We start from the raw sequence: 27,179 nt of genomic DNA, 5'->3' as shown, positions 1-27,179 counted from the left end.
CTTAACACTGCCAAGTACACCGTTAGACCACGTTCCCAAACACCACATCTACATATATTTTAAATGCTGTCAGGGATCGTGACTCCACCACTTCCCTGGGCAGCCTGTTCCAATGCTTCACAAGCCTCTCTGTGAAGAAATTTTTCCTAATACCCAATTTATACCTCCCCTGGTGCAACGTGGGGCCATTTCCTTTTGTCCTATCACTTGCTACTTGGGAGAAGAGACCAACACCCTCCATGCTACAACCTCCTTTCAGGCAGTTGCAGATGGTGATACGGTCTCCCCTCAGCCTCCTTTTCTTCAGCCAGAACGGCCCCAGTTCCCTCAGCCGCTCCTCATCACACTTGTTCTCCAGACCCCTCACCAGCTTCGTTGCCCTTCTCTGAACTCACTCCAGCACCTCAATGTCTTTCTTGTCCCGAGGGCCCCAAAACTGAACACAGGATTCGAGGTGGGGCCTCACCAGCACTGTGGGCAGGAGGACGATCACTGCCCTGGTCCTGCTGAGGTGATAGCAACAGTATAACCATAAAACCCGCACGCTGCTCAAGGAGAAGAAGGTTTCATAGATCAAACGTGTAATCTTGGAGAGTGACAGAGAGCCTTGGGAGATGGGAGGGGTCAGTGAAATAGAATGCATGTCATCTTTTTGTGGGAACATAAGATTTGTTGCTTTAATCAAAGCAATGCTTTTATCCAGTGCAGTACTTTCTTTCTAACAACTGCTGAGACTTGGTTATTTAGGAGAAGGTAGCCTGAAACTTTCCAATAGATAAATACTAGATAATTAATCTTAATATTTTGTCTCTCCCTGGTAGCAAGAGAAAAACCTATGCTTTTAAATCTCCATTTTGGTACAGTTGCATCTGTTTTTTCACTCTGAACTGATGTAATTCCAGATATTTTTGTTGAACTTATAATATTTTATTATTTTCATTCTTTTTCTTAACAAAGTTTTATGGCAGTTTACAATCAAATAATCAGCTATGTGCTTTGTTTTATTGCTTTTGGATTTGACAATTTCAATTTTTGTTAAAGGTCTCCTGGATGTAGGAGATTACATCCCCCCTGGTTTAGGGGATGTACTGGAGAAATTCTTCTGTTGGATTTCATGTGTGTGTATAAATATGCATGAGTGTATATATGTATTATTCTGTATACTTCTATCCTGTTCTTTCTTGCATTGGTGCTGTCTAGCACAAAGAGTAAACAAAGGACCATAAATAACTCCCTCCCCTCTCTTCCCCTCTCCCATGCCCCAGTGTTTTTAAAGCTGTTGTGGAAAGGTTTTTGTGTCTGCATATTTTTTTTTGTCCTTGTCTGGGGCAGGAAGGGAAATGAAATGGGGAGTAATTTCCAGCCCTCCTGCTGAAGGCAGGAAAGAATGGAGGTTTTCTTGGGCCTAGGGTGAGATTGCTTGAAGCACATTATTCTTTAGCCAGTATTTTGTCCTTTCAGCTTGGCAAGAAAAATTCTTCCTCCAAAACTGATTAAGATTGTTAAATAATATAACAGAAAAGTAAACCAGAAATTCACATTATTTATTTTGCAGCTAAATAAATTGCAAGATCTTCATCCTTTGCCTAAGATAATTTTAGAATACCGTCAGGTGAGCTAATATCTTTCATATAATGTAGTTGCACTGAAGCAAAATTAGCAAAAAAGATAACATATCCACAGCTAAATACATTTTAAAAAGTTGGCTCTAATGTAAATTCATTCAAATTTTCATTTAAATTTTGAAGTTGTAGGTATTAAGTGTTTTCAAATGTCATGTTTATACTTCTGTTTTGCACTATGTTAGATTGTAGCTAGCAAAAAACTCTCGCAAAAACAATTAGAAAACTTCACGGTTAAATTTCTTTGGTGCTATAAAACAAAGTCTGAGGGCAAAACATTTATTTTTTTGAGTTTGGAGGAAATACTCTGCAGAAAATAAAGGATATAACTAGTGATGGTTTATCTAAGGTGACGGGCCTCCTGAAAACACCAAACGACCTAGTTAGTTTGCATTCACACGTTTGGGTTTTCAGTGGATAAATTTTCAAGATTTAAAAGAAATAATGAAGTGGTGGTGTGTTTTGTTTGTTTGTTTGTTTGTTTTTTGTGTATGTATGTGGCTTTTTTGTGTAGTTTATTGACCTGGGGATATAAGATGTAAACCAGTAAATTACAGTAGTTAATTTACTAGTATCTGCAAACACCTGGCTTCAGCATATAACACATGGCTTTAGCACTTACCTTACTTACACTACTAGATTAAGCTATTAGTGAGTATACATCCATTATTTACTAAGATAAAACTGTCTTTAAAAAAAAGGCTGCAAAACAAGTTAATATGCATTTGGAAATTAAGATCTGTAATCTGAAAAATCTGTTATTTTTATAAATGAGCATTTACCTAAATTTTTATGGAATTTAGGTTCATAAGATGAAATCAACTTACGTGGATGGACTGAGAACATGCATGAGAAAGGTAGAAATATAAAAAGCAACCTGTAAAATATGGTAGTTCAAATAAATCATAAAAGGATGTGAAATGATTGCAGTGTTTACAGTTTAAGAGCTTCTATGTATGGAAAATTATAAAGTATTTCTTTTTGATTGCAGTGAGTTTCTATTACTGATACTTACATTAAATAAAATTTAGATGTATGCATTAATCCTTTTTTTTAAATTCTGTGCTTTACTTGACTACAGGGTTTTATTTCTTCTACATGGAATCAGACAGGAACTGCAACTGGCAGACTTTCAGCCAAACATCCAGTAAGTGAGCCTACTGCAAGATTTACATTTTAATTAGAATTAGGACATTCTATGATTCTATGATTCTGAGTTGGAAGGGACCCACAAGGATCATCGAGTCCAACTCCTGTCCCTGCATAAGAGAACCCCACAGTTCACATCATGTGTCTGAGGGTGGAGTAATATTACTTATTTAAGATCGATATTACTTATATAAAATATGTAATTTTAACACATGAAATGTTTGTTTTCGTTGAAGTCTAGCAATTATATTGTATGGAAATGGTGGACCTAAGAAGCTTACTAAATGGGTGTTTTACTCTGGAACATTTATTCTTACAAGTATTTTCTGTTATCTGTGGAGCAGAATTTAATATTTTTACCTGGAGCAGAGGGTTAGAATTGAGAGCTGTGCATGTACCCTCTAGACTTCCACTGAATACTTCTTGGTAATGAATTCCCGGTGTCCTTGAACCACTCCTCCTCAAGGACTGGTGAGCCCTGGAAGGTACCCTGGGGATTATGGAAAAAAAGGAAATGCTTTTCTTCTGGAATTTGGCTCCAGGCCTCAGAGCAGCAAAGGGCTGAGCTGGTTTAGGCTGTTCTGGAAGCCTCGCCAGATGCTTCTGTGGCTGTGACACTTCAGCTCTTTGTGCTTCCCCTCTTGTCTTTGGCTATAATCATTTCCATGTACCCGCTTGTGGCTGGAATGTGTTTTATTTGACGTTTTGGACTGCTAGAGGCTTTTTTTTTTTTTTTTTTTTTTTTCCCCAACCAAAGTGGCCTTTTAAAGGGCACATTTGAATATGTTTTATTGTACCATTTTACTTTGACTTTAGGATTAAGTGTACTGACCTTTGACTGTAGGGACTGGTGAGGACTGTTGAGTTCCACTCCTGTTGCAGCCCGCAGCTGCGTGGATGAGCATGTGGGACCTGCAGGACCCAGTGTGGGAGGGTCGGGCTTGCCGGCTGCTTCAGGGGCTCAAGTCAAGGCACAGGAAACAGCAGTGACGGCCTGCCTATGGATATGTTCAGTTTGGTTTAATCATGGCCTTTCTTAGCAAAACCTCGCCTCTGGCCCTGTGGGAAAGTGGGAACAGATGCAGAAGTGGGACATGGCTCTTGAAGTCTAGAGGGAATCCACGATATCTGTTCTTTAGCTTGTGCCCAAAAGTACTGTCAGTTCTGATCCGCGCAGGCTTGAGTGCTGCTTACCTGTCTGTGCAGGTACTAGTCTGGAACTTTATGGGTACAAATGGCATTAGAAGCTTTCTGCAGTCCTGGGAGAAAGATCATGGTCTTTCAGAGCTCTATGTAGGAACAGAGATGTCAGACCTAATGGTTGTGTTGTGACCACCTTGCACAGGTAGGCACATGTGGGTCACCATGACTGGATGGTGACTTTTGGAGTTCTGGCAGAAACCTGTTCTGGGAGGTTCTCATCCTGATAATACCAGTGACTTCCTTAGCTCTTCTTTTACCTGTCTTCACAGTTCAGGTTTCCTTTATGTCTTCCTACCCTCATGGTACGTACTTCACAGAATCACAGAATGTCAGGGATTGGAAAGGACCTCAAAAGCTCATCCAGTCCAATCCCCCTGCCGGAGCAGGAACACCCAGATGAGGTTACACAGGAAGGCGTCCAGGCAGGTTTTGAATGTCTCCAGAGGAGGAGACTCCACAACCCCCCTGGGCAGCCTGTTCCAGTGTCTGTCACCCTCACTGAGAAGAAGTTTCTTCTCAAATTTAAGTGGAACCTTTTGTGTTCCAGTTTGTACCCATTACCCCTTGTCCTATCATTGGTTGTCACAGAGAAGAGCCTGGCTCCATCCTCATGACACTCACCCTTTATATATCTGTAAACATTAATGAGGTCACCCCTCAGTCTCCTCTTCTCCAAGCTAAAGAGCCCCAGTTCCCTCAGCCTTTTCTCATAAGGGAGATGCTTCCCTCCCTTAGTCATCTTTGTTGCTCTGCGCTTGACTTTCTCCAGCAGTTCCCTGTCCTTCTGGAACTGAGGGGCCCAGAACTGGACACAATATTCCAGGTGTGGTCTCCCCAGGGCAGAGCAGAGGGGCAGGAGAACCTCTCTGACCTACTGACCACCCCCCTTCTAATCCACCCCAGGTACCACTGGCCTTCCTGGCCACAAGGGCACAGTGCTGGCTCATGGTCATCCTGCTGTCCACCAGGACTCCCAGGTCCCTTTCCCCAATGCTGCTCTCTAATAGGTCATTCCCCAACTTATACTGGAACCTGGGGTTGTTCCTACAATTCATCATCAAACAATTTATAGGAAGTGCTTATGCCTTTTGCTGAGTAAAAAGCAGTGTCTAGGATTCTGAATTAACAGCAGAATGCAGCAGTTTTACTGCTGCTTCCACTTCTCATGCACTCAGAGGGGGGAAAGCGATGGGGAAGAATGGAGAAGGTGATCATGAAGGTCACAGTTTGCCAAATATTCTGGTGTGATGTGCAGGCATTTACGAGTCAGAGCTGGACAGGCAGCTGTCTTGAACAACCCCATACAACACAAGGTGACCTCTGGCCCATCATGCTAAAAATGGCATGAAATCTACTTTTCTTAAAGGTTGTTTTTCTCCAAAATAATGCTGCTAAAGTTAGAACCCGGGGTTGCTTAAGGCTGGCTTTTCCTTATAAGGAAAAACATTGGCATGGCTTTTTCTTTGTGAAATATTTATGAAACTTATACCATCTGTTTCTGAATCATTTATTCATATAGGAGATATACTGCCATGCCCAGTCACTTTACTAAGTGTTAAAGGATTGGGATGATTCTTGCCAGGAATCATAAATATTGTAGATATTTTTGCAATTACTATGATGTTATGTCAAATTTTAGCTGAATATTTGCTGAAGTACTTTATTTTTAACTCTGTTTTAAAATGCTTTAAGGACTGATTAAAGCAAAAGAGAAGTGTAAATCAGATAAAGTGAGAATCCCATTTGCTGCAGTGGTTGTGGGAGATCAGGTTCCAAACAAGGGTTTCTTTAACTTTCATTTATTTTGTAAAGGTAGTGGATCTATCTGTCCTCTTTTCTTTCAAGCATTAAATGGAGTCCAGGAAGGATTTACTTGTAGGTTTAAGGGGAAATGATCTGACACTGAGCACAGGAAGGGATTTCTTTTTCAGACAAACCCTTCTGTGATTTGTCTTTCAGACAAATCCACCTCTGATGTATGGATGGTGTATATTTTTTGCTTTATGTGGGTTTCTCTCAATAGATAAGTTTATTCACATGAATTTTTATGACTTCCGTGTTGCAGCAACTTAGAAGGGGGTTCTTGGTAGAACTTTACTTCAGTGCCTCTCGATGTATGCATCTATTTTAGTTTAACTGTGCACTTGATTTCTTTTCGTTCGGCTGCTTCCTCTGTAACACGTGTGCTGCATCGTTAATGCCTTTTTCACAAATAACAAAGTGTTAGATAATAATGTAGTACATCATTAAATAGGGACACATTTGAAATTGTAGTCTCCTGCTATAGCATCGTAACTGTTTGCTACTCCATGAGAACCTGTGTATCTGAAACCTAAAAGTAAATCTAAACACTAGAATTCTTCAGTAAAATTAGTTTGTGATATATACGTAGGCTAGTTTTCTACTTGATGATGGATTGCTTTTGACTCTTAGGGGAAATTAATTAGGTTTATTATTTGAAGATGTGATTTTTAATTAATTTTTGTATAGATATATTAGTCTTGTCTACATTAGGATACTCCTTTATTATATTGCTCATATATTATAAAAGTCAAATATATTTACTACATTCATAAAGACTTGCTTATATTCTCCAAACCTACCTTTCCAGCCTCTCACCTTTTAAAGCAAAAATAAGTCATGACAGAAGTAGAAAGGCATAAAGCCAATGAAGATCAAGCCTCTTTTAGAATGAACAGAGAGAAATCCTAACTCAAGATATTAAGATTCATATAATTGGATGTTATAATTTGGTTTAAGATGTAAACTTCAGTGCTTATTCTATTTATTCTATTACTCTATCTTATTCAGATATTCTATATTGATTTTTCTTTCCCCCAGGCTCCTTCAGCAGAGAGAACTGAAATGCTATTAATGAGTTTACACTTCTATACCTCAGAAGATGTTTGTATCATTAAGCTAAAAAGCATGAAGTGTTGGGCTTCAGGGGCATTTCTTTCCTTTTAGTAACTAAAAGTTATGTTGAAAATAAATAATTTTTTCTCAGACTAAGTGAAAAAAAAAATCCTGTTTCTCCCCAGGAAAAATTATTTTAGCAGCTTCTCCAAAAAGGCAAAGAAATAAGATAATTTAATCTGTCAATCAAAGGAGCATGTTAGCCTTTAATTTGGAAAGCAGGAATGTAATTTGAAAGCAAAACTAATGAGGGTATGTTGAATGTTAAAGTGCTCAAAGAAGCACCATAAAAAACCTGATATATTGAATATACCTCAGTCTATCCAACAGATATAAGTAATATTTTATGATAGTGAGTGTATGATAGAGAATTGCATATGTGTTACTAATAGTGTTTGGAATATGAATAACAAATTATTATACCCATCTAGTTTTCATTATAATGGGAGAGCCGGTCTCTTGAAGTAGAAACTGTTCTAGAGCAACTGCCAGCAAAAATGAGTCTGTTCTGTCAGTTAACTCAGCAAACCAGTTTTTCTGATTATCTGTATTACATCCCTTCCGGACTGTCTGAAGGAACTAATTCTTTCTAAGATAAAACTCGAATGTAGTTTTCAAATAGTTTTGGGATCATTTGTGAACAGTGTGGATGGGATGCTGCCTGTCTCCCTGTCACGACACCGTCCTCGTAGGTTTTACATCCTTGGATCCCCACATGTGCACACCAGGCAAGGTGGGCTGTCAGAATCGTGCTGTCAAAACTATTGTGACAGCTCTCAAATTTCAGGCGTTTTGTCCCAGGCCTCATTAAGGCTACAGGCTGATTTGTGATGCTACCCGTACTCTTTCTGAAAATATGTAGTCATGATTTGGATTCCAGCACAAAGAGGGTACTCTACAAGATGTTTCAATAATGGTGAGCTGCAGTACAAATTTGAAGTGTCCTGTTTTCCCTCCATCCTTTTCCTTCACAGCTTTTAGAAGGTGTTGACAGAGCTGATGCAATGTTGGATGCCAGACACCAAGTCTGGGAGCAGGGCTGTGATCACATCTCAGTGGTTTTCTATTTGTTCTGTTTTTAGAAATATACCAATGCTTTGGCTACTTTTGAAGCTCCATTAGTAGGAATATAATTTTTGTAAACTTGTTTTCATACACTGTCCTACTGAAATGAATGTTGACTTAAAGACAGACAGTATGGGCCTTAGCATTTTCATTGATCCTTACTTGAGTGTGTTTCCAATTTTTTTTAAAGAAGTGCATTTGTTGGAAAACACTGGGGATAGAGACAAGTCAGATGTATTACAGGTCATATAAAACATCTTGTCAAAAGTCTTCTAAAATGTCACCGAGGCTAACAAAATCATTTTTAGGTAAGTGTGCTCTGATGTGGCCTTGACTAAAATAATCGTAGGTTGTCTTAACAGGGATGAGAATGTTTGTGTTGTCTTGGACCTTTGCATCAAAGCAATTTAGTGTCATATTTTCTAGTCAGTGCAAACTATCACTCCTATAAGCTGATACACTATTAGAGAAAGTTGGAGTGTGCAATGCTATTTCTTATGGTTGGTCTCTTGCACTCAGAACATATTTCTGTGCAATGTTTCTTTTCAGTATATTTATTCCAGTACTCTTGAGTCATATGCTGATTATGACTGCATGAATAGCTCTAAAACAGTACCTCATATTATTAGTATTTAGAGGCTTGATGTTTTTACAATCTCTGTTCTTGCTTTGTGTTTTTAGAAGTATATTTTAGTGAAGGCTTTGGCATTTAAAGAAAGCACGTTTACAGTGTTGGAGACAGAAACTCTCAATTTTTTCTCTTTCTTCCTCATTCATCACAGCTTTTGTTTTGTGATAGGGAAATTTTATTGAAAAATGAGTGAAGGAGCACTTTGACAAGACTTTAGTTCAGCTGCATTCATGATGAAAATTTACACTACATTTACATTACAATAGGATATTCTTAGTTATTGGTGTGACAAATAAGAGTGTGAAAAGTCACTGTTAGTCATATCATAACACTGATGTCTGATGCTCCAGAACATCATGGTGTTGATTTAATATCCAAATGCAGAAATAAGATTTCTGCATCATAGAGCTTTGTTCTCTTAACATCTTGAGTACACATAGTATCATTTTTTATGATATATACATGTATATATTCTGTAGTAACAAGAGCAGTTCAAACATGTATATAACTTCTCTGCTATTTTGGATTATCTTTGTATGTATATAAAGAAAGATAATGTGTAGCTGCTTCTGTGCAGGAATCAACATACCAAACGCTTGCATTTTATTTCTGTAGGATAAGATAGGGAGTCTGTCATTATTTCTTCTACAAACTAAACATAAGCCCAGAAATACGGAGAGCAATTAAAATTAACAGCTCAAAAATTAAAGATTCTCTACAACTCAGAACAATATCAACTAAAGTATTTTTAGTAAATTATGAAATATTGATTATGGAGGTTGAGTTCCTCCTTCACTCTCCCTTAGTTTCTGGCTAAAAGCTCCTCAGAGAAGCCTGGGCTTGTAGAACTGGGAGAAAAATAGTTGCTGTAAAATTTTCCTGTGCTAAAGAGATGATAGCACTGCATACTTCCACTTGTTTCACTAACATTTGAAGATACTACATTTCAATACATGATATACATTAAATTGTCAGCACTTGAATGCCCGCTGCTGTTGAGTGGGCTTTGTTAAAGCAGTTTGTTATATGCTGATTCATTTTATCCTTTGAATGGCCTTTACTAGTGATGTTTTGGAAATGCTGCCGGTAGAAGCCAAAGGTGTGTCCTGGTCACATTTCAGAAGTCCACGCTGGAATACAGCCAGTGCTACTGCCAGGTTATTGTTCTCCAATATGAATGTGTCCGGAACACATAGCTAGGAAGAAGCAAAATTAGCATCATCTCTGATCAACCCGAGTGGTGTTTTAGCTCTGTAGCTTTCACTACCTATGAATTAAAAGGTGTTTTAAAGTGAAGGAATTAAAGTAATATCTATTACTTAGAGTATAGTGTTACAGAAGTTAATCTATACACTGTGTGTCTCTTGGAATTTTACTGTCTGATTCCATGTGATTTTTCCAACAGTTTAAGTGCAATTTTAGCATGGTATTTTGGTTACAAGAAATTAGTGATATGCACTTGTAACCTATCACAGCCAGTGTCTTCCAGTGTTTATCTGTGCAAATTTCAACTCCTGGCTGAGCACTTTTCATATACCTGACACTGGCGTACACCAGCATCCCCTGAAGTCTCAATGTGGTCACAGCTGTTGTGCCTCCCTTCTGAGGAGATAAATAGTGCCCGTGTCCTATGGATTCCACTGTCCTCATCCCTAAGACAGTTGCTCAGATCGAACTGTCAGTGATGTGCAGAAATGTATTTATGATCTTTATATTAGCTTAATTATTGGTGTGCCTGTTTGTTATGAAGTTTTCTGTTTGTAACTCTTGTGAGTTAAGATTTTAGAAATTCTGCTTGAAAATATTCTTATTATTCATATGAAGTATTCCATTAGTGGGATTTTTAGATACACAATTTTTAGGAAAAACACTGAAAGCTTAAAGACTTATGTTCCGAGAGAACAATTTAAAAGAATTTTAAAAATCTCAGGCATACAAGTTATATCTTGTTTTACAAACTCTCGAAAGTGAGAGCTATTAGTGTATTCCTCTAATGTCCTTTTTGCAAGGATGAATAAAAGTCTAATTCTGATCTCAGCATAGGTTTCATTATGTTTTAATGTAACAGAAGTATTTAAATAGTTTATTTTGCTATACAGTGTTCTCCTACTGTACGTTGTACTTCTCCTGTTCTGTATCTCAGTCAGCAAAAATTGCTTCAAAAAATCTGAGAGTTCTGACAAGACAAAAGGAGGAGGAGACAGAAATGAAGAATGATAAAAATAGAATGGTTCATAGGGGCAGATCAGAAGTTAGGTGCGGCAAAAGAGACTTCGGCAAAAGACACTTCGGCAAAAGAGACTTCTTGGGTGGTGCACTTATCAGACAGTACTGATTTTCAAAAGCTTTGTCATGGGCATCCCGAGGTAGTTCAGGAAAATTATCTCTGTCTCTATTTATCCCTATCACATTCAGCATTCTCTGCTGACAGTTATTGTTTTTCTGTGTCAATGAGTAGAAAATTTGCCAATTCTTTATTTCCTCATCATCCTTTCATAAAACATCAGGAGATTTCACCCCCAGTTTTGAAGATGGGTGCACTCAGATTTGGAAGAATGATAAAGAAAAAAAATACTGGTTTGTGTAAGGGGCACTGAAGATAGGACAGGACAGAGGTCATCTTGTGACTCCCACATGGCCTTGTTGTCCTTCATTCTCCTGTGCAAACATGATCATCTGCTGGCTGTGGCTCTTAGGAACTTCTAGTTAAGGACCAATTCTATCAAATAAAGAACTGCCCTTTCCTCAGTGTGAGCAAAGAAAGAGACATTGGTTATTTGGGTTTCCTTTAACTCCTTCAGTCAGCCTCCTGTTCACAGTCTTTTGTAGCCTTTTAAGAGGAATTCCCTGCTAACATATGCTCAGTAAATTCCTCAGTGTGTGGAACAATCTTGTATGAGATACTAAATTTTACCCTTTCATGAAACAACCGTTACATCTTTTCTTTAGAAAGTACGTTTCCTCAGTCTGTAAATCTTGTCATTTTTCATGTCTTTAAAGGTCTAGTATTTGCGCTTTTGGGCGATGTTGACTTGACACTGTTTACTTTAAAGCTATAATATACAGCTAATATACAACTAGTACAAAATTTACTAGCTCAAAATGCCACTCAAGGGGTTGTTATCTCTATGTCTTAGTCCTGTTTCTTCATCAAAACCAAATCACATCTTGGAGTTCATCCCAGAGTGCAATATCCTCCCATATTAATGAATGTTAGTTTAACAGAGCTTATATTCCGAGTATAATTTTCTTTCAGGAAAATGAAATAAGTAATTAAACTTATTTTATATATGGGAAATAAAAGTGGTCTTTGTCTCTTTCAAAGATGCATAGAGCTGTGTTATATACAAACTTTGCTTGCAGTGCGAAGGTCAGTTTTCTGTCAGTATATACCCAGGCATCCGGGCTGAAACCATGATTTGGCAAAACAATGTGTCACAGAACATGTCAAATCCATAACTTAAAATAACAAAAAATATTTTATTTTTCTAAAAATCATTCATCAAGCCCTTTCTCCTGTGCTACTACAACAGTGTTACCTGAGGTCATTGCCGGATCTAAATTTCGAAGAATATGGCAGAAAGGAGATTAGCCATAGGAAATCAAATACGCTATGGCCAGCTCTCTAAACTAAGAAGTCAGTATTTTTGGTTGCCCTTTTCTTCTTCCCTCGTTTTCACTTTGAAAGCTGCTTAAGCTTGTAGGAATTTGAGTAATTACTTCTGAATCTCCCACTTGACTGACATCTAAAACCTGGATAATTCTGTGCTGCTGGGTAAGGCAAGAGGGGAGTGCATTACCTTTCAATGATTGTTCGCTGCTGAAAAACAGTAACTGGTACTAACAATTAAGAAATCCTTTACCAGAAGTTGTATGATTCTGTGTTTTTTGACAAGGAAAATAGAGGTCTTTCCTTTGTAACTAGCCACTAGGTGGCAATTGCAGACAAGTCAAGATTTGCTTAGGAATGCATGTACACACACACCAGACTTGGATTGCTATGGTGACCTCGTTCATTTTCATTTTTTCTCTGTTTATTGAGCTACAAGCTGTATTTTAAAAATCAGATCTTCAGACTGTCTTGAAATTGTGTCTAATACAGAAGTCATGGAAAAGAACTGTTTGTTCCTTTACAGCAATAAATAAATGCTACTATTGACAATGATTAAATATGACAATTTTCCAACAGAGAAATTATGAAGGTGTTTTGGTTTGGTTTTCTGTTTGTTTGTTTTGTTTTTAAACATTTCTGCTGTGTAATTTCTCATGTGTGAGCTGCCACCAGCTTTGGAGGTGACAGGCAAATTGAGTGAATTTGATGTTGCGAGTGCCCTCGGGGCCTGAAGTCCTGTTGTTGTGCATTGCAAGAACGCTTCTCTGGACAGTGCACAATTTCCCTTGCTGTTTCTCCAGCAGCTTTGGCTCTTAACAAAGGAGCAAACAGAGTGTTGATGGTTAAGGAAGTAGCTCACTGAACCTTACTTACATTTCTTTTTCAAATCGATTAACTGAGCTATGAGAGCACAGTTTGTCAATAGGTGTGGTCCCATCTAGAGCAAGAAAAGAGAACTGAAAAAGACGAAAAAGGAGCGAGAAAATTTTGAAGAAGCAAATAAATGGGAAAAAATCCACAACAAGAATAAAGAGAAAAAAGTAATTAGAGATATAGAATATAAAGCTCAAAGGAGGTGTCAACTACCTATCTATTATCATTTAATGAAGTCTGGTCTTACAGAACAAAGTATTACTTCTTCTCCAAAAGTAATACAGTGCTAATAATCAAACGGATGCCATGAATTTAAAAGATTTCTTTGTGTTTCATTGTGTATAGCTGAGTTCTTGTTCAAACAGAATAGTTGTGGACTGATTATTTTTGTAAACTTTCTGGAAAAGAAGATATTAACACAAACTCCAGAAACTTTTTGACTCGTAGGACTTCAGTTTTTTGCTGGATTGCAACATATCATGAGATAAACTAGAATTTTGTCACTCTGAACTTTTTTCAAACAGAAGAGAAAAATCTTTGCTTTTCTCAAGTATTAGGAAATGATTGATTTCCTGAAGCAATAGCTGTTACACTAATCAAACTGACAAGATCACAGTCCCAGCAAATATTCTTGCCTACAAGAAATGCGACTGGTTTGTGCTATTTGCTGGCATTGGGAGCCACAGTGAGACAATATTTAATTCCTCTTTTGTCTTTATTTTACTCTGGTGTTTGGCACTATGCCTCAGTGTAACAGCAGGTGGTTTAGTCGCCACATCAAAGGATTTATAACATCATAACTTTACCCGGTCTAACTGTTTCCTTAGATCTGTTCAGTCTGACTCCTTGGCTGCTTTTGATCTTCCCACATGACACATCCATACTATATACATTGATGAATGGATGCTCTTATCACAGTAGTAAGTTTTGTGTCTGTTCTTATTTTTAAATAAGTCTTTAGATCAATGCAGGAATTAATCAGAATCAAATGTCCATAGAATAGTCTGCAGCCACTTACTGAAATACATGGGAATGCATGTAACTTACTGTTTCTGTATTTGTGTTTGTTTTGTTTTATTTTTTCCTGTTCCCTCCTTGCAGTGTGTAGGTCTTCAGACAGACATATTCCATAGATACTTAGAAATGCAGATCTGGGCAGTTAGTAGATTAATGAGCCATTTTCTTGTAAAAAAAGAATATATATATATATGGCTATAGGTGACTTTGTATACATCTACAGACATCTGTTTCTAAGGAATTACCAGGGTTGACTGAGGTTATTTGGTCAAAAAATAGCAATTTATGCTACTGAAAATGTACATGGAGAGGAAGAGGGAGGTATGGGTTAGCCAAATCAATATAAATAACTGAAAGGGGAATTTAACGTAGGAAATATGATCAACAACCCTACTTGACATAGAGGAAGAAATTATTAAAACGTACCATCAGCCTCTGTGACTAGGTGAAGTCTACTTTCCTGAATCAAAGGTGGTTTATCCAATATATATCTGTATAACTGCAATCCTTTGAAAGTGCCCAAATTATATACTGGCTTTAACCTAGGAAGGAATCAAAAATTCAATTGCAAATGTAGATGTAGAATTTTGGATACCAAAAATAGAAAGCTCAACAGAAAGTGTAACTGATTGAGAATAAACTCATCAAACCGGGAACTGTATATTCAGTTTCACTGACAACAAAAAAATGAAAAAAGAAAAGGTACAGCTGTAAGAGTGAAGGTTTTTTCAGCTTTCTACCAGTCATGATCTGAGGTTCAACATGATGCACCAACTGCAATTTCTGCAAAATGTTTGTTTCTATCTTTAATCTTTGAATTTTAATGTTATGCTGAAAGTGTAGGGTTTATATATATTTATACATATATATGTATTTTCAAGTTTAAAAATGCTTGGAAATGAAACCAGAATATTTCTGTGGCTTTCCACTGCCTCATACCGTTGAAGACTTCAAGTCTATCTCAGTCAGAAATCATATGAAGTAGAGAGAAGGCAATGGGCTGTCACTGGGATGATACTTAGACTAATCAGTTACAGTAATGTTATAAAACTAGAGTAATAGAATCACAAGATAGTTGAGTTTGGACAGAACTGCTAGAGAGAGTCTGATCTAACCCTGCTCAAAGCGCAGTCCACTAGAGCAGGTTTCTTGGGATCATGTCTAGTCAGGATTTGAATAACTCCAAGGATGGAGGCTTCACCACCTCTGTGTGCAACCTATTCTGATGTTTGACCACTCTCAGAGTCTAAAAGTGGGTTTTTCCCTTATGTTTAAATAGAATTTCCTGTGAGATTTTGTGACCACTGCCTCTTGTCCTGTGACTGGGCAGCAGTGAGAAGAACCTGGCTCCATCTTCTTCACACCCTCCCACCAGGCATTCTGAGCAGAGTGGAAAGACCACCTCTCTTGACCTGCTGATGACATTTTTTTCTTATGCAGCCCCGGATGCCATTAGCTTGCCTATGTACAAAGGCTCATTGCTGGTTCATGTTCAACTTGTTTTTCACCAGGATCCACAGTTCTTCTTCTGCAAAGCTGCCTTCCAGACTGTGAACTCTAAGAGATCCTGATGGCCCATTTGTCCAGACTCTTGAGGTCCCTCTGAATCGCCAAGCAGCCATCTGATGTATCAACCACTTCTGCCAGTTTTGCATTGTCTGCTGTCTTGCTGAGGTTGCACTCAGTCCTGTTACCCAGGTCATTGATGGAGGTGTTGAGCAGTATTGGTAACTCCAGCAGTGCCTGGCCTCCAGCTGGTCTTTGTGCCACTCATCAAAATCCTTTGGCGGTTCAGCCAGTTTTCAGTCTGCATCACTGTCCACTTATCCAGCTTGTACTTCATCAGCTTGTCTATGGGGCTTTTATGAGAGATTGTTTTGAAAGCCTTGCTAAAGTCAAGGTAAACAACATCTGCTGCTCTATCTTCATCCACCACCACTTCATTGCAGAAGGTTGGTTAAGCACGATTTCCCCTTTGTAAATCCGTGCTGATTACCCCACATCATCATCTTGACTTTAATACGTTTGCGAATATTTTCCAGAATCATTTGCTCCATCACCTGCCCAGGAAGTGAGGAGGGGCTCATTGGCCTGTGGTTTTCTGCATCCTCCCTCTTGCCCTCCTGGAAGAAAGGAGAGACACTTTCTTCCTTCCAGTGCTCAAGAACCTCCCCTGATCATCACAGCCTTTCAAACATAATTGGAACTGAGACCTTGGATTCATTTATCCTTCTAACCATTGGAACCTTTGGGAATGAATTCTGAATTATGGCATTTTCAAAAAATTTTTATTTATTATTTTTTTAAAACAGTGCTAGGGTTTTCTTGTTAATCATCCACTAGAATAGTTTGATTTTTGTTTTTTTAACCCTCACTCAAAAAATTGGGAGAAGTATTAATATTTCACGTTCACAACCAGCTTTTCCATCACACTGTTTCCAGTATATTCCTTCTTGGTATTAAAGCGTAGTTGTTCAGAGAGAGCAATTTTGTTTCTCTGAAACTTCTAACAAGGTGTGAATGCCCTTTTCCAACAATAAGGGAATTGCACTTGCAATTAGTGTTTTTCAGAATTATTAGTAACACTCCTAAAATTGCATTAAAAGCAGACTTTCTGTATATGCTGTTAGTGAAAACCAGATGGCAATATAGTGATTTATATTTACCATTGTAGATAGATATCAAAATATTATTTATTTCACTGTGTTCAAGATTTTGAGAATAATGGATTAAGGAACAAGAATCAATGACAGTAACTATAAACAACTCTTAGACCTGTGCTGGATGTTTTCTTCTTAAGTATACGTCAGTACCAGTATAGAGCTCAATGAAAAGTCCATACAATGATCTCTACCATTGAAATTATTCAAGTCAGAATTAAAATGTTGTGACTTTTGGCTTTTAAATGTGTAAAATTATGCTACCACATTCATCTCCAGGTACATGAGAATCTACTGGGTTCCATTTGAACTGCACATCATTCATACAAACAAGCACTGATCCTCCCCAACATGTTATTGATACCAATCAATAGTTCTCAATAGTAATGGGAGTTTTGTGCACAGATTGAATATCCACTTATTTCAAAATATGGTTACTAGCCTTACAGTAAGCATCTCCACAGCTGTATTCTAGAAACTGAAGAGTAGACTACAAAAGATGGCAAGGGTTTCTTCTGGGTCAAACTTTGTATTGATGAATCGAGAGCAGTGTTCCTAGTTTACCCACGCTGTGAAAATATTATGTATGCTCAGTAGTAGTTTCCTGTCTCTCTGTGTGTGGTGCTGTGGTGGGTGTTCAATACCTTTGATTGTAGACCTTTAAGGCTGATACCAAGGCTGGAAATGATACTGTTCTGTTTCGTAGGTTTTGTTCTTTTACTACTGCTTTAAATTTCAATGGCTTTTGCAGTGTGATTACATCCCTCTCAAGTTTAAAATAGCAATTTTGAGCTCAGAATTACATAGAAAATGATTGTTCTGATTTGGAAATTATATGGCACTATTCCCATCTCCTGAATTCACAGTGTTACATAATATCAGTTTGCTTGTCTAATTCTTGAGCCACTTAAAAATTAATTACATGGAATTATGAAAATTGAGCTTGATACACATTTTCTGTTGTCATGTGTTACCTTTCTAGATGAAGAGGTATAATGACACAAAATAACAGAAGGAAGCTATCGTGTGTCATGTGTCTTGCTTTACTGGGGGTGTATGAACACAGATCTTTAAAGAAACAGCTTCTGTTATTCCTCATCCTGCATGTTTGGTGATAAGCTTAGTTCTCACCTTTAACCTTGACTGATGTGGTGTAGTTAATAGAGAGCTCCTTCTTTATTTTATGATGCATTTCAAAAAGAGTGGGAATAGATATTAGAAACATTTCTAGAGGCTGAAGAAGAATCTGTTCCCTTAGCTTAAGGCTGGGTTCACGTGCATTCTTTTCCTGAGAGTAATGCACCATATATAAAAAACACAGATTAAAATAAGAAGAAAATTATTTTTGTTTCATTACTAATAAAGTTCTATGGTGTAGCCAGCGATTAGGATTTGGAAAGATGCTGCCAGCGAGAAATTGCTCTTACAAGTTTCCAGTTTTCAAGGAATAGCAAATATTCAAAAGTACAGGTACAGAAGTGTGAAGATTCCTTTGAAAGGCAAAGTGGTTAATCTTATTTATCATGTGGGAAAAAGCTGTTGGCATTAGTATCACTAATGTTCTTGTGCTGCTTATAAACTGTTCATAAACATGTTTGTATCAACTTCAACTTACTAAGCATATTTTTTAATCCTTATTTTTAGAACATTCAAGGTATCTCTAAACACCCCATTAGAATTACAAAGAAACAGTACATAAAAGGTAAACTATGTTTTGATTAACATGACAAGGCAATTTTATCTAATTATTTTATCAAGTTATATTAGATTTTAAGGCAGAGCAATAGCTTGAGCATTAAAGAATAGATTATTGATGCTTAGTTATACATTATCATTTAAACCATTACATTTTACTGTTTGTTCCTGTGAAAAGTGCCATTTCAGCACTGATCTAAATAGTCACAGACTCTTAGATTTCTTTTTTGTTTCTCTTGACTATCTCACTGTTCCTTTTTCCAGATGAAATTATGCATCTTAACTCTATTAAATATCTTAGAGGTGATTTTGTGTGCATTCAGCTCATAAGGCTTCTCCTGAGGAGGTGTTAAAGCTGCAGCATTTTAATAAAACTTACAGCTAAACACCAATAGACGTGTTGATTTTGGTAACAGAAGCGGATTTAAACCAGATGATTCAGAGAGAATCAAAGTAAAGTCTAGAGAAGCGTGACCCAAGTGATAAAGAGAGAAACCCACAAGAGTAAACTCAAATATAAGAGAGATTTGCCAGCATAAACTCTCCTTGAACAACCCCTGCAGCCATACCTGAGAAATGCTGCTCATTTGTCACACTTGGTTCTCAGATTAGGGCAGGCTTGACTTTTCACAGCTATTCACTGCCTGCATTTGGAATAATACAGATGATAAAACACGAGTCCGTTGAAGGTGACGTAAAACTTATACAGCAGTTTTGTTTTATCTACCTGAGTCATTTTTATAAGTATTTTCAAAAAGTTGTTATTAAAAATGTGTGAGCAGTGGCTGTGTAAACCTGAGCTGCTGTGCATGACTGTGGCACATGAGCCTTTCTGCAAACAGTCAAACAGTCCCATCAGTTTTGCTAATGATCTTATGATATCTGCTTCTCAAAAAATTATTTCTTAAGTTTTTCATTCCTGTATCAAGACACACTTATTTTTTCCACTTTTACGCTGATGGGATAAATTCTGTTGTGTTTCAAACCACCATCCCTTCCTACGCCAAGACAAGTGGTATTCCCAGATGCACTGATTTTCTAATAACTTCTCAAGACACATTATTGCTTTGTGATATTTAGGGGATTTCTGTCATTAGAATTTCGATGCCTACATCAGCTGTATGTTTTCAACATCGCATTCCCCTACCACTTGTAACTCAGAATTTGATTATTAGCACATTACTGCAGCACCTTCAAAGATAAGAAAATCTATGTTTTTGTTGATCTCTATAGACCTTTCCTTATCTGAATGCCTCCTTTAAGTGACCTGTGAATTAATGTTAGTTATTGTTGGTATTTGTTAGCTGGCATTTTGGGAAGGGTTTGGTTTCGAAAAAGGAGGAGAAGTAAGCGGTACTGAAAGGGTGGCAGAGATAAAGACATTGTACATGACTGATAAAATAAAAGAATTGTGATGCTGGCAGTTGGTGCTCTGCTACGTTGCCATTTGAGTGGTTTTAGTTGTGTGTTTGGTATGTCATTTATAACCTCCTGTGGTTTGCAACACAGTATTTTTGGACTGGGGTTTGGGACTTAAAAGTCTGTCTCCTCTCTAGGTAAAGAAGAGGAAATAGTAACTATTTCCCCAAGAACATTGTTTGTTTCAAAAAAAGGATACACATTTTTAGCAGCAGGTATGATATTATAGATTATTATTCTCATACATATTAATGTTCGCAGTTCTGTCAGCTCTCTTTCTCCTCTCCTTTTGATGATGTTATATTTTACAAGGCTGTCAAACCCCTTCATATCAGTTAATATTGTTATAGGATGTATACTCCTTAGTGTGCTCTGGAAGTGGATGATATGTAAGGCTTACTGATAGAAGCAAAGAGCTAATAAGATTAATTGACACCTGAAGATAATGAAGTAACCAGACACCTTGTGATCTGTGGCTGGAATGCAACTTCTTCAGGATAAACTTTTTACAGGCATCTGTTTTTTTTTTGAGTGTGAAGAAATTAACAGTCCAGGGTTGCATTTCATTTCTGATAGTTTGGTTAAAATGCAGATATGTTTTTATTTCAGATAACAATTTAATGTTAATGCTCTGTTTTCTAGATTTTTCCCATATTGAGTTAAGGATCCTTGCTGACTTGTCATCTGAACCAGAACTTTTGAAACTGTTCCAAGAACCTGAAACTACTGATATCTTTTCTTCACTGGCTTCTCAGTGGTAAGAGAAAATGTTGTGGGTTTTTTTGACAGTACTTTAGACAAAATAGTAAGAATAACTGCGTAATAATACCAAAATGCAGGATTTGGCTATAGTATCTATTGTTAATACTGTTTTAACACTGAATTATAATCCCTTTCTGTCTTTCTGAGCCTTTTCTTCTCCATACTGGTAATTATCGTATGTCAAAATGTTGCAGTCCAACTGACCAGTATAAGCCTTGTGACTATAATTGGTGCAGTAATATATTGTGAACAGTGCATACTGATAACTTTCTCATTGTGTTATTGTTCACCAATTCTTTTTAAAAATCCAGAGCAGCTGTTAAGTAGATTATCCAACTGAAAAACTGCAGAGCAACTTTTCTCTGTAGAAGTAAAAGTATTTTTTGAAACCTGCTTGGTTATCCAGTAGAAGTATTGGGACCAAATTATGCATGTACCAGAAACAGAGAGACTAGTGGTCATGGGGTTCCTTTGAACTCATAGGGTTTAGTGCTTCCATCTTCTGATGGAGGATGTGATACCTGGAAAACGTGGTACTTCAGTAATTAAAAATAATATTTCTTATCTTCATTCATAGGTTATTATTTACTGATCTCTTCAGCAGAGCAAAGATTATAAAAAAAGATGGGGTATTAGTTACTTAGCTATTTGAAGTTGTTTCTTATTTCTGTTTGTATCATGGTGAAGCCTAAAAATCTTACTTGAGACTGGGATGCCCCTTCAACTCAAAAGTGCATGAGCATTCAATAAGTGACAGAATAGATGTCAAGAAGCTTACAGTTTGAACAGATAGGTCAGAAAAAGATGGAATAAAATGCTATAACGTATAAGCAGATTGAACAGAATGATGTCCTGTAAATGTCATGCACTTTTCATATTTTCTCATTCCTCTCTGTCTTTTATCTCAGTTTTTTGTTGTAAGTTTTAGCTGAAAATGAAAGCAAAAATAGGTATGATGAATTCATCAGTCCTGATCTAGCTCAATTACTATCCTACAGTTTCTAAATTTTTGCAGATGTAGCCTTCCCAACCACAGTATTTCAACTCACTGCAACATTTGCTAATATACTCTGAAGTAGTACAAAGAAACAAAATGGAGCTCAAATTATAATTATCCTACAGTGCTTGAGCATTGGCATTGCTGGGAGGACACAACTCCAGGTCACAAACATCCCAATGAATATAGCTATGGAAAGATCAGCTTTCTCTTTAGTGTCACTTAGAAGCTTCTGTGGACATTATAATCAATTCTTAGCTCTAACATGATATCACTAGAACCTCGTGATGGAGTTAAATCTTTATTTTAGTTTGGAGGTATATTGCAAATGTATGCATGAAGATGAGTCAAATTTTGTCTCAACTCTGGGCAAGGCTCCAGGAATACCATTCTATTCAGCAACCTCACAGCTCTTGGCAGCTGTCAACCTCTTATAGTTGCTACACAGTAACTTTAAATTTAATGAAATATTACAGGCAAATATTTTTATCAGACAGAATTGTCATGGTGTGTCTACAAAATCATTACATAATGATTCTGCTGACTCTTCTTTTAAGTTTCAGGAAAGTTGATGCTTGGAAGTAACTTTATATGAAATCTATCACGACTGTTATTAATTATAGAAAGACAAAGGGTGTGTTTAATCTCATCTAACCCTGGAAATCTGTTATATACCTGGAAAGATTAATTTGACCTACTGTTGATGTTCCTTGTGTAATAAGATCAATCACCCATTAAAAGGGTTGACTTATTACCATTGAGAACAAGGTATGTCTGGGATGGCCACCTCACATGCAGACATGGGTATTTTTTCTGACAACTTCAGTTCCTCCTGTGGGATCAGCTCTTAGTGAACTCACCTTGGGTGCTGGAATTTTGTCCTTATTTATTTAACACCAAAGAGAAGACATAAAATCACAAGCTTCAATAAACAACAAACTTTAAATCTCCTCTTGAGGTCCTGATTTTCTCTGGGTCTTAATCCTTTAAAATCTGTGCAAGTGCTATACCAAGAGGCATACTAAATGGTTTATTCTGTTTGAAGGAATTGTGCTTTGTTGCTATTTGTGAATCTTTTCTAACACGTTTTGAACAATTAGAAAACTTTGACAAAAAGGGCTTTTTCTCTAAGAGATCTATAAAGAAAGAATTCATTTCTGAAGCTGCCTGTCAGAAGAAAAAAGTTAATATCAGTGTCTGATTGCATTCCGGCTTCTGAATGCATGTCAGTTGGTATCTTTTAGAAGTTTTCTGCATCTAAAATCCTTGGACTAATGAATATTAAATAATAAATAGTAAATAATATATTATTGGACAAAAATCTGAGCCACACTCCAGAGTCAAGCCAAGTTTTGTACCAGTTTTTTTGCTTTTTTTTTCCTAAGCTTAGTGGCTTCTCCACTGAAATGCACCTGTGTTTCTTAGCTTGTCCTTCAGGCTAAAGCCTTCTATCTGAAATTCAGCCTTTTGAAAAACCTTTACAGGCTTTTTATAACATTTGGCAACAAATGCACATGGTGGGCAGTTTCTGCAAAGAGGTTGGCTGTATGAGTTTCTGATTGAATTAAGATCTCTTCTGCATAAAAGCTTTCCTTTCATTATTTCATTAGACATGCTCTATTGTGACTCAGTCTATTCCCAGGACCTTAGAGATTCATCTCTCTTGGGAACCTGTTGGATCTGCGTTTCTATTAAACATCGTTCATCTGCAATCTTTACACTGGTCAACAGTGCAGTTTAGAGATGTATAAGTGTATTATGGCTGTACATTACAGCAGATGGCTGAATGGAGGTACTAAACTTCATGCTGCAATTCAGTATCTTGTGCAACCCAACCCAACAAACTGGTGTTACCCAGACACTTAATGTGAGTTTCTGGGTCACATCGTGTTTGGTGTCACATGTTTTATCTGTAAAGTGCTTTTTCTTCACATGGGAATAAATTTCATGGAATTCACGGAATAAAATTAAAATGGTGTCTGTTAGCCCCTTTGCAATAGATTTGCTTCTATTGGCTGTTTTTGTCAGTGAAAATTCCAAGCTCATCTCTGCCTTGTACATTTGTCAGGCACTGGAACAGGCGGCCCAGGGCAGTGGTGGAGTCACCATCCCTGGAGGGGTTGAGAAGATGTTTAGACGAGGTTCTTAGGGACATGGTTTAGTGCTAGAGTTAGGTGATGGTTGGACTCGATGACCGTGAGGGTCTCTTCCAACTGAAATGATTCTATGATTATATTTTCTGGTCATCTAACATAATTCCCCCAGCTAAAATTCAGATGATATAAATAGATTTCAATGTTCATTGGTATATGGTTAGCGCTATTCCTACTGTTATCCTGTCCTGTCTGTAATAATGATCACATGCTATTACCAGCATGATCTTATAGCAAATACTGTGTTATGACCTATTTGCTACTGAACAGGAAAGTTTCAAGGCTTGCCTAAATTTTTGAAAACTCATGATATAGTGGATTCCAGCTACCTGCTAGATCACCTTGTGTTATATTGTCTTGATGTCCTGTGAAAGTTATAGTCCTTTGAAAGCTAAATCGTCATCCCAGTGCTGAAGATGATGAGAGTTTGTAGACAATAAATAAAAAATAAGTAATTGTATTTAAAATGCCATCGATGGCCATATCTTAAAATCACTTTCAAAGACAGAGGCTGAAAAATAAGTTTACAGTCTTTTGGGTAGTCTGCAATTTCTTTCTTAATGGGAGGTACAGTGACTACTAATCTCTTTCAAACTGTTCATTTATCACCCTTCTCAGTAGCCTGTTGTTCCTTTGTCATAGTATATACTCATATTGAACTTATTGGGTCAAAATCCAGGAAAAATATCTTGATTTAGCTAAGCACCTAAGCACACCATATATATGTGATTTTTGTCTTACCTGACTGATGCCTACTTTCCTGTCCGAGTGCTTTTTTGAACTGGGATAGTGCTGCTTCAGAGTTCCAGTAGCTCAAGTGTTAAGCTCTATTTAAAATATTTGGATAAGTCCTCTCCCTGCTGCTTTAGAATCTGCCTTAGAGAACTGGAGATCCCTGGTTGTGATGAGCTCAGCTGCCTCCAGCAGGGCACAGGTACCTCCATCAAGGGTCATGAGGGCAGCATGGCCATACAAATGCAGCTGTATTATTTATGGCACCGGAACTAGCTTAGTCATTTTAATCTTGAAGATGTTGTTGCAGTGTTCCAATGTTTAATACAGATGTCTCTGATATCTGCAAATTACATTTGCTTCCTATATTTTAGGCTCCCGAACCTGAAATAGAATACAAAACCCAACACTGGGTTGCCAAGCTCAGTGTACAGTGCCAAAGTATGCATCTCCGAGAGTGAAAAAGGCCATGTGCTGGCCACAGAGCCATCTAAGAGAAGTTAATGAGAAATTCTAAACACAGAAGTTTGCATTTGAACTTCTCTTAGAAAGCTGAAACAGAATGACAAGGACAGCCAGTGGTCCAAAGTCTATACCTGAAGATACCTGCCAGATAGGTAGTGTTCTTTGGAAAAAGGGAGCAGGATTCACTCTTTCCAAGTGGCTGTGGTGCCCAGCTTTTACATGAGAGCTAAGGTGCTTGGAGACCTCTGTTCAACTTTTTAAATCTTAGACTCTTCAACTCTACATCTCTCTTCACCTAGGGAAGTGCAAAGCAAGGTTAGAACTTTCTACATTGCAACTGAGATTCTGTTCAGCAAATACTGTAAAGTTGAGATAATGGGATTTGTTTAGTTGGGAGAAGATATGATTTAGGAAAAACATGATAAAAGTCTTCAAATTTATAAAAGGTTATTGCAGAGAGTTGGGTAGAGAGTGAACTAAGCATAATGGATTTATGCTGTTGTAAGAGATGTTTCAATTAAAGAAATCTTTTGAGTTCTAAAGGTAGATAAATATCGTGATGGGTTACCTATGAAGACTGTGGAATTTCTATCACTGAAAGGAACAAGACAATTAGACAAATATTGCCAAGGACAGCTGAGGTGACTCCTTAGTCTCTCTCACAACCATATTTTTATGATGCTATGATTTTATTGCAGATTTCTCAAAACATTCAGTTGGTAAAGTTCTTCCTTCATTTCAGTGCCATTTGGGGGATTATTTGTTTTTTACTTAGTGATTGTTTAATTCTGCTTCTTACTATTAACTACAGGGACAAAAGTCAAAGATCTATGATTCTCACCTGAGTACTCTAAATAGAATAGTGAGTACATTCATGTTCGCTTTCCTTCTGAACTCATGTATTATGCTTTTTTTTTTGTTGCTGTTTTGGGGTGGCTTGCAGTTAGAGCATTCTTTAATGGCATGTTGCTGCAAGGTGTGAATCTCACCAGGTGAAGTGGCAACTGAGTTGCTGTCCCTCAGCAGCAACTGTTTCAGGATGGTACCTCCTCCATCTTATATCAAGAAAAACCAATAAATCCAAACCTGATAGCCAGAAGCTGTCAGTGTGAATAATGACGTAATCAAATTACATCTCCTAGATTGGGTCCTACAGGAATCAAGGGGAGGTCAGGTGGGCTCAGAATGAGACTATGATGAGCATGTCTACAATGTAGAATTTTTGGGAGCCTACTGAACTGTCAGGGAGGGAATTGTTCCCTGAGGTACCCAGAGATTTCAAGGGCATCCAGGATTAAGGGGCCACTTAGTAAAGTGAAAAGCGTTGGCTCACTGTGTTGGATCTGAGCATCCATATTCATTTCTTGAATTTTGTCAAGGCTTCACAGTAAATTGTTTGCAATATGATCTAATTGGGAACATAAATCTGTTACTACTATAAACTGTGTGTTTTCATTTCTGTGAGAGCAGAAAAATAATTTTCCCTGTGGACAAACTTTTCCAGGTGGTGATAAATCACCTAAGCATTTTCTGTCACGTATTCTGTGTCACTAGTTGTCTGTTGAACCAGTGTAATGGTCTGTGCCTCAGAAACATCCCTTTATAGATAAGACTGTTGGACAGTTGTAACTTAGTATTTTGGCTTTTGTACTCTGTAACTCTTTTCAGTTATAGCATATGAATCAGAGAACACACAGAAAGTTTGCCGGCCCATATGCAATCAGTTTCCCATGTACTATGCAGCTAAAGAATAAGAGAGTAGAGCAATTTTTATAATGTCTATTAAAAATACTTATGTAGTACTATGCAGTAGAGGAATAACTCTAATACAGTTCAATATGCAGATGTGCTGTGTATTAAAATATAATTACCTGAATAATCTGTGAACTGCCGCCATTCCACTGTGAAAACAGGCATTATCTTTAGAGTATTAATTTTTACCTATAAACTGTAATTTAACCTGTACATATTAATTGCTGACGGTTAATTAAAGTAACGGGGTAATTAGTGGGTACTCTTTAACCGTGATATTTATGCTGATTATACCAAAGACAGCATGATTTGTGACAGGTGTGTACAATGCTTATGCACAAGGCTACTCTTGAAAGAAGGCTGGGGAATCTGATAGTCGCCTAGTTGCTGCTGTTTCACTCTGAGACCTGAGTTTTGAAAAACCAAGCCACAAAATATTCCCTTCTCTCTCATCT

The 27,179-nt window shown here is 37.4% G+C and overlaps 1 protein-coding gene across 2 annotated transcripts in view; it reads left to right on the top strand.

Moving 5' to 3' along the window:
• POLN (DNA polymerase nu) overlaps positions 1-27,179 on the top strand; it is a 110,963-nt gene that overhangs the window by 32,106 nt on the left and 51,678 nt on the right. For both annotated transcript variants that reach the window (XM_065060378.1, XM_065060379.1), the window contains 6 exons: positions 1,556-1,612; positions 2,426-2,479; positions 2,704-2,769; positions 18,394-18,451; positions 20,001-20,078; positions 20,506-20,620. In XM_065060378.1, the coding sequence (XP_064916450.1) occupies positions 1,556-1,612; positions 2,426-2,479; positions 2,704-2,769; positions 18,394-18,451; positions 20,001-20,078; positions 20,506-20,620 (428 nt within the window). The remainder of the gene's footprint in view (positions 1-1,555; positions 1,613-2,425; positions 2,480-2,703; positions 2,770-18,393; positions 18,452-20,000; positions 20,079-20,505; positions 20,621-27,179) is intronic.

Source organism: Columba livia, chromosome 4, assembly GCF_036013475.1.
Source record: "Columba livia isolate bColLiv1 breed racing homer chromosome 4, bColLiv1.pat.W.v2, whole genome shotgun sequence".
Taxonomy (NCBI): Eukaryota; Metazoa; Chordata; class Aves; order Columbiformes; family Columbidae; genus Columba; species Columba livia.
This window is presented reverse-complemented; position numbering and strand designations above follow the sequence as displayed.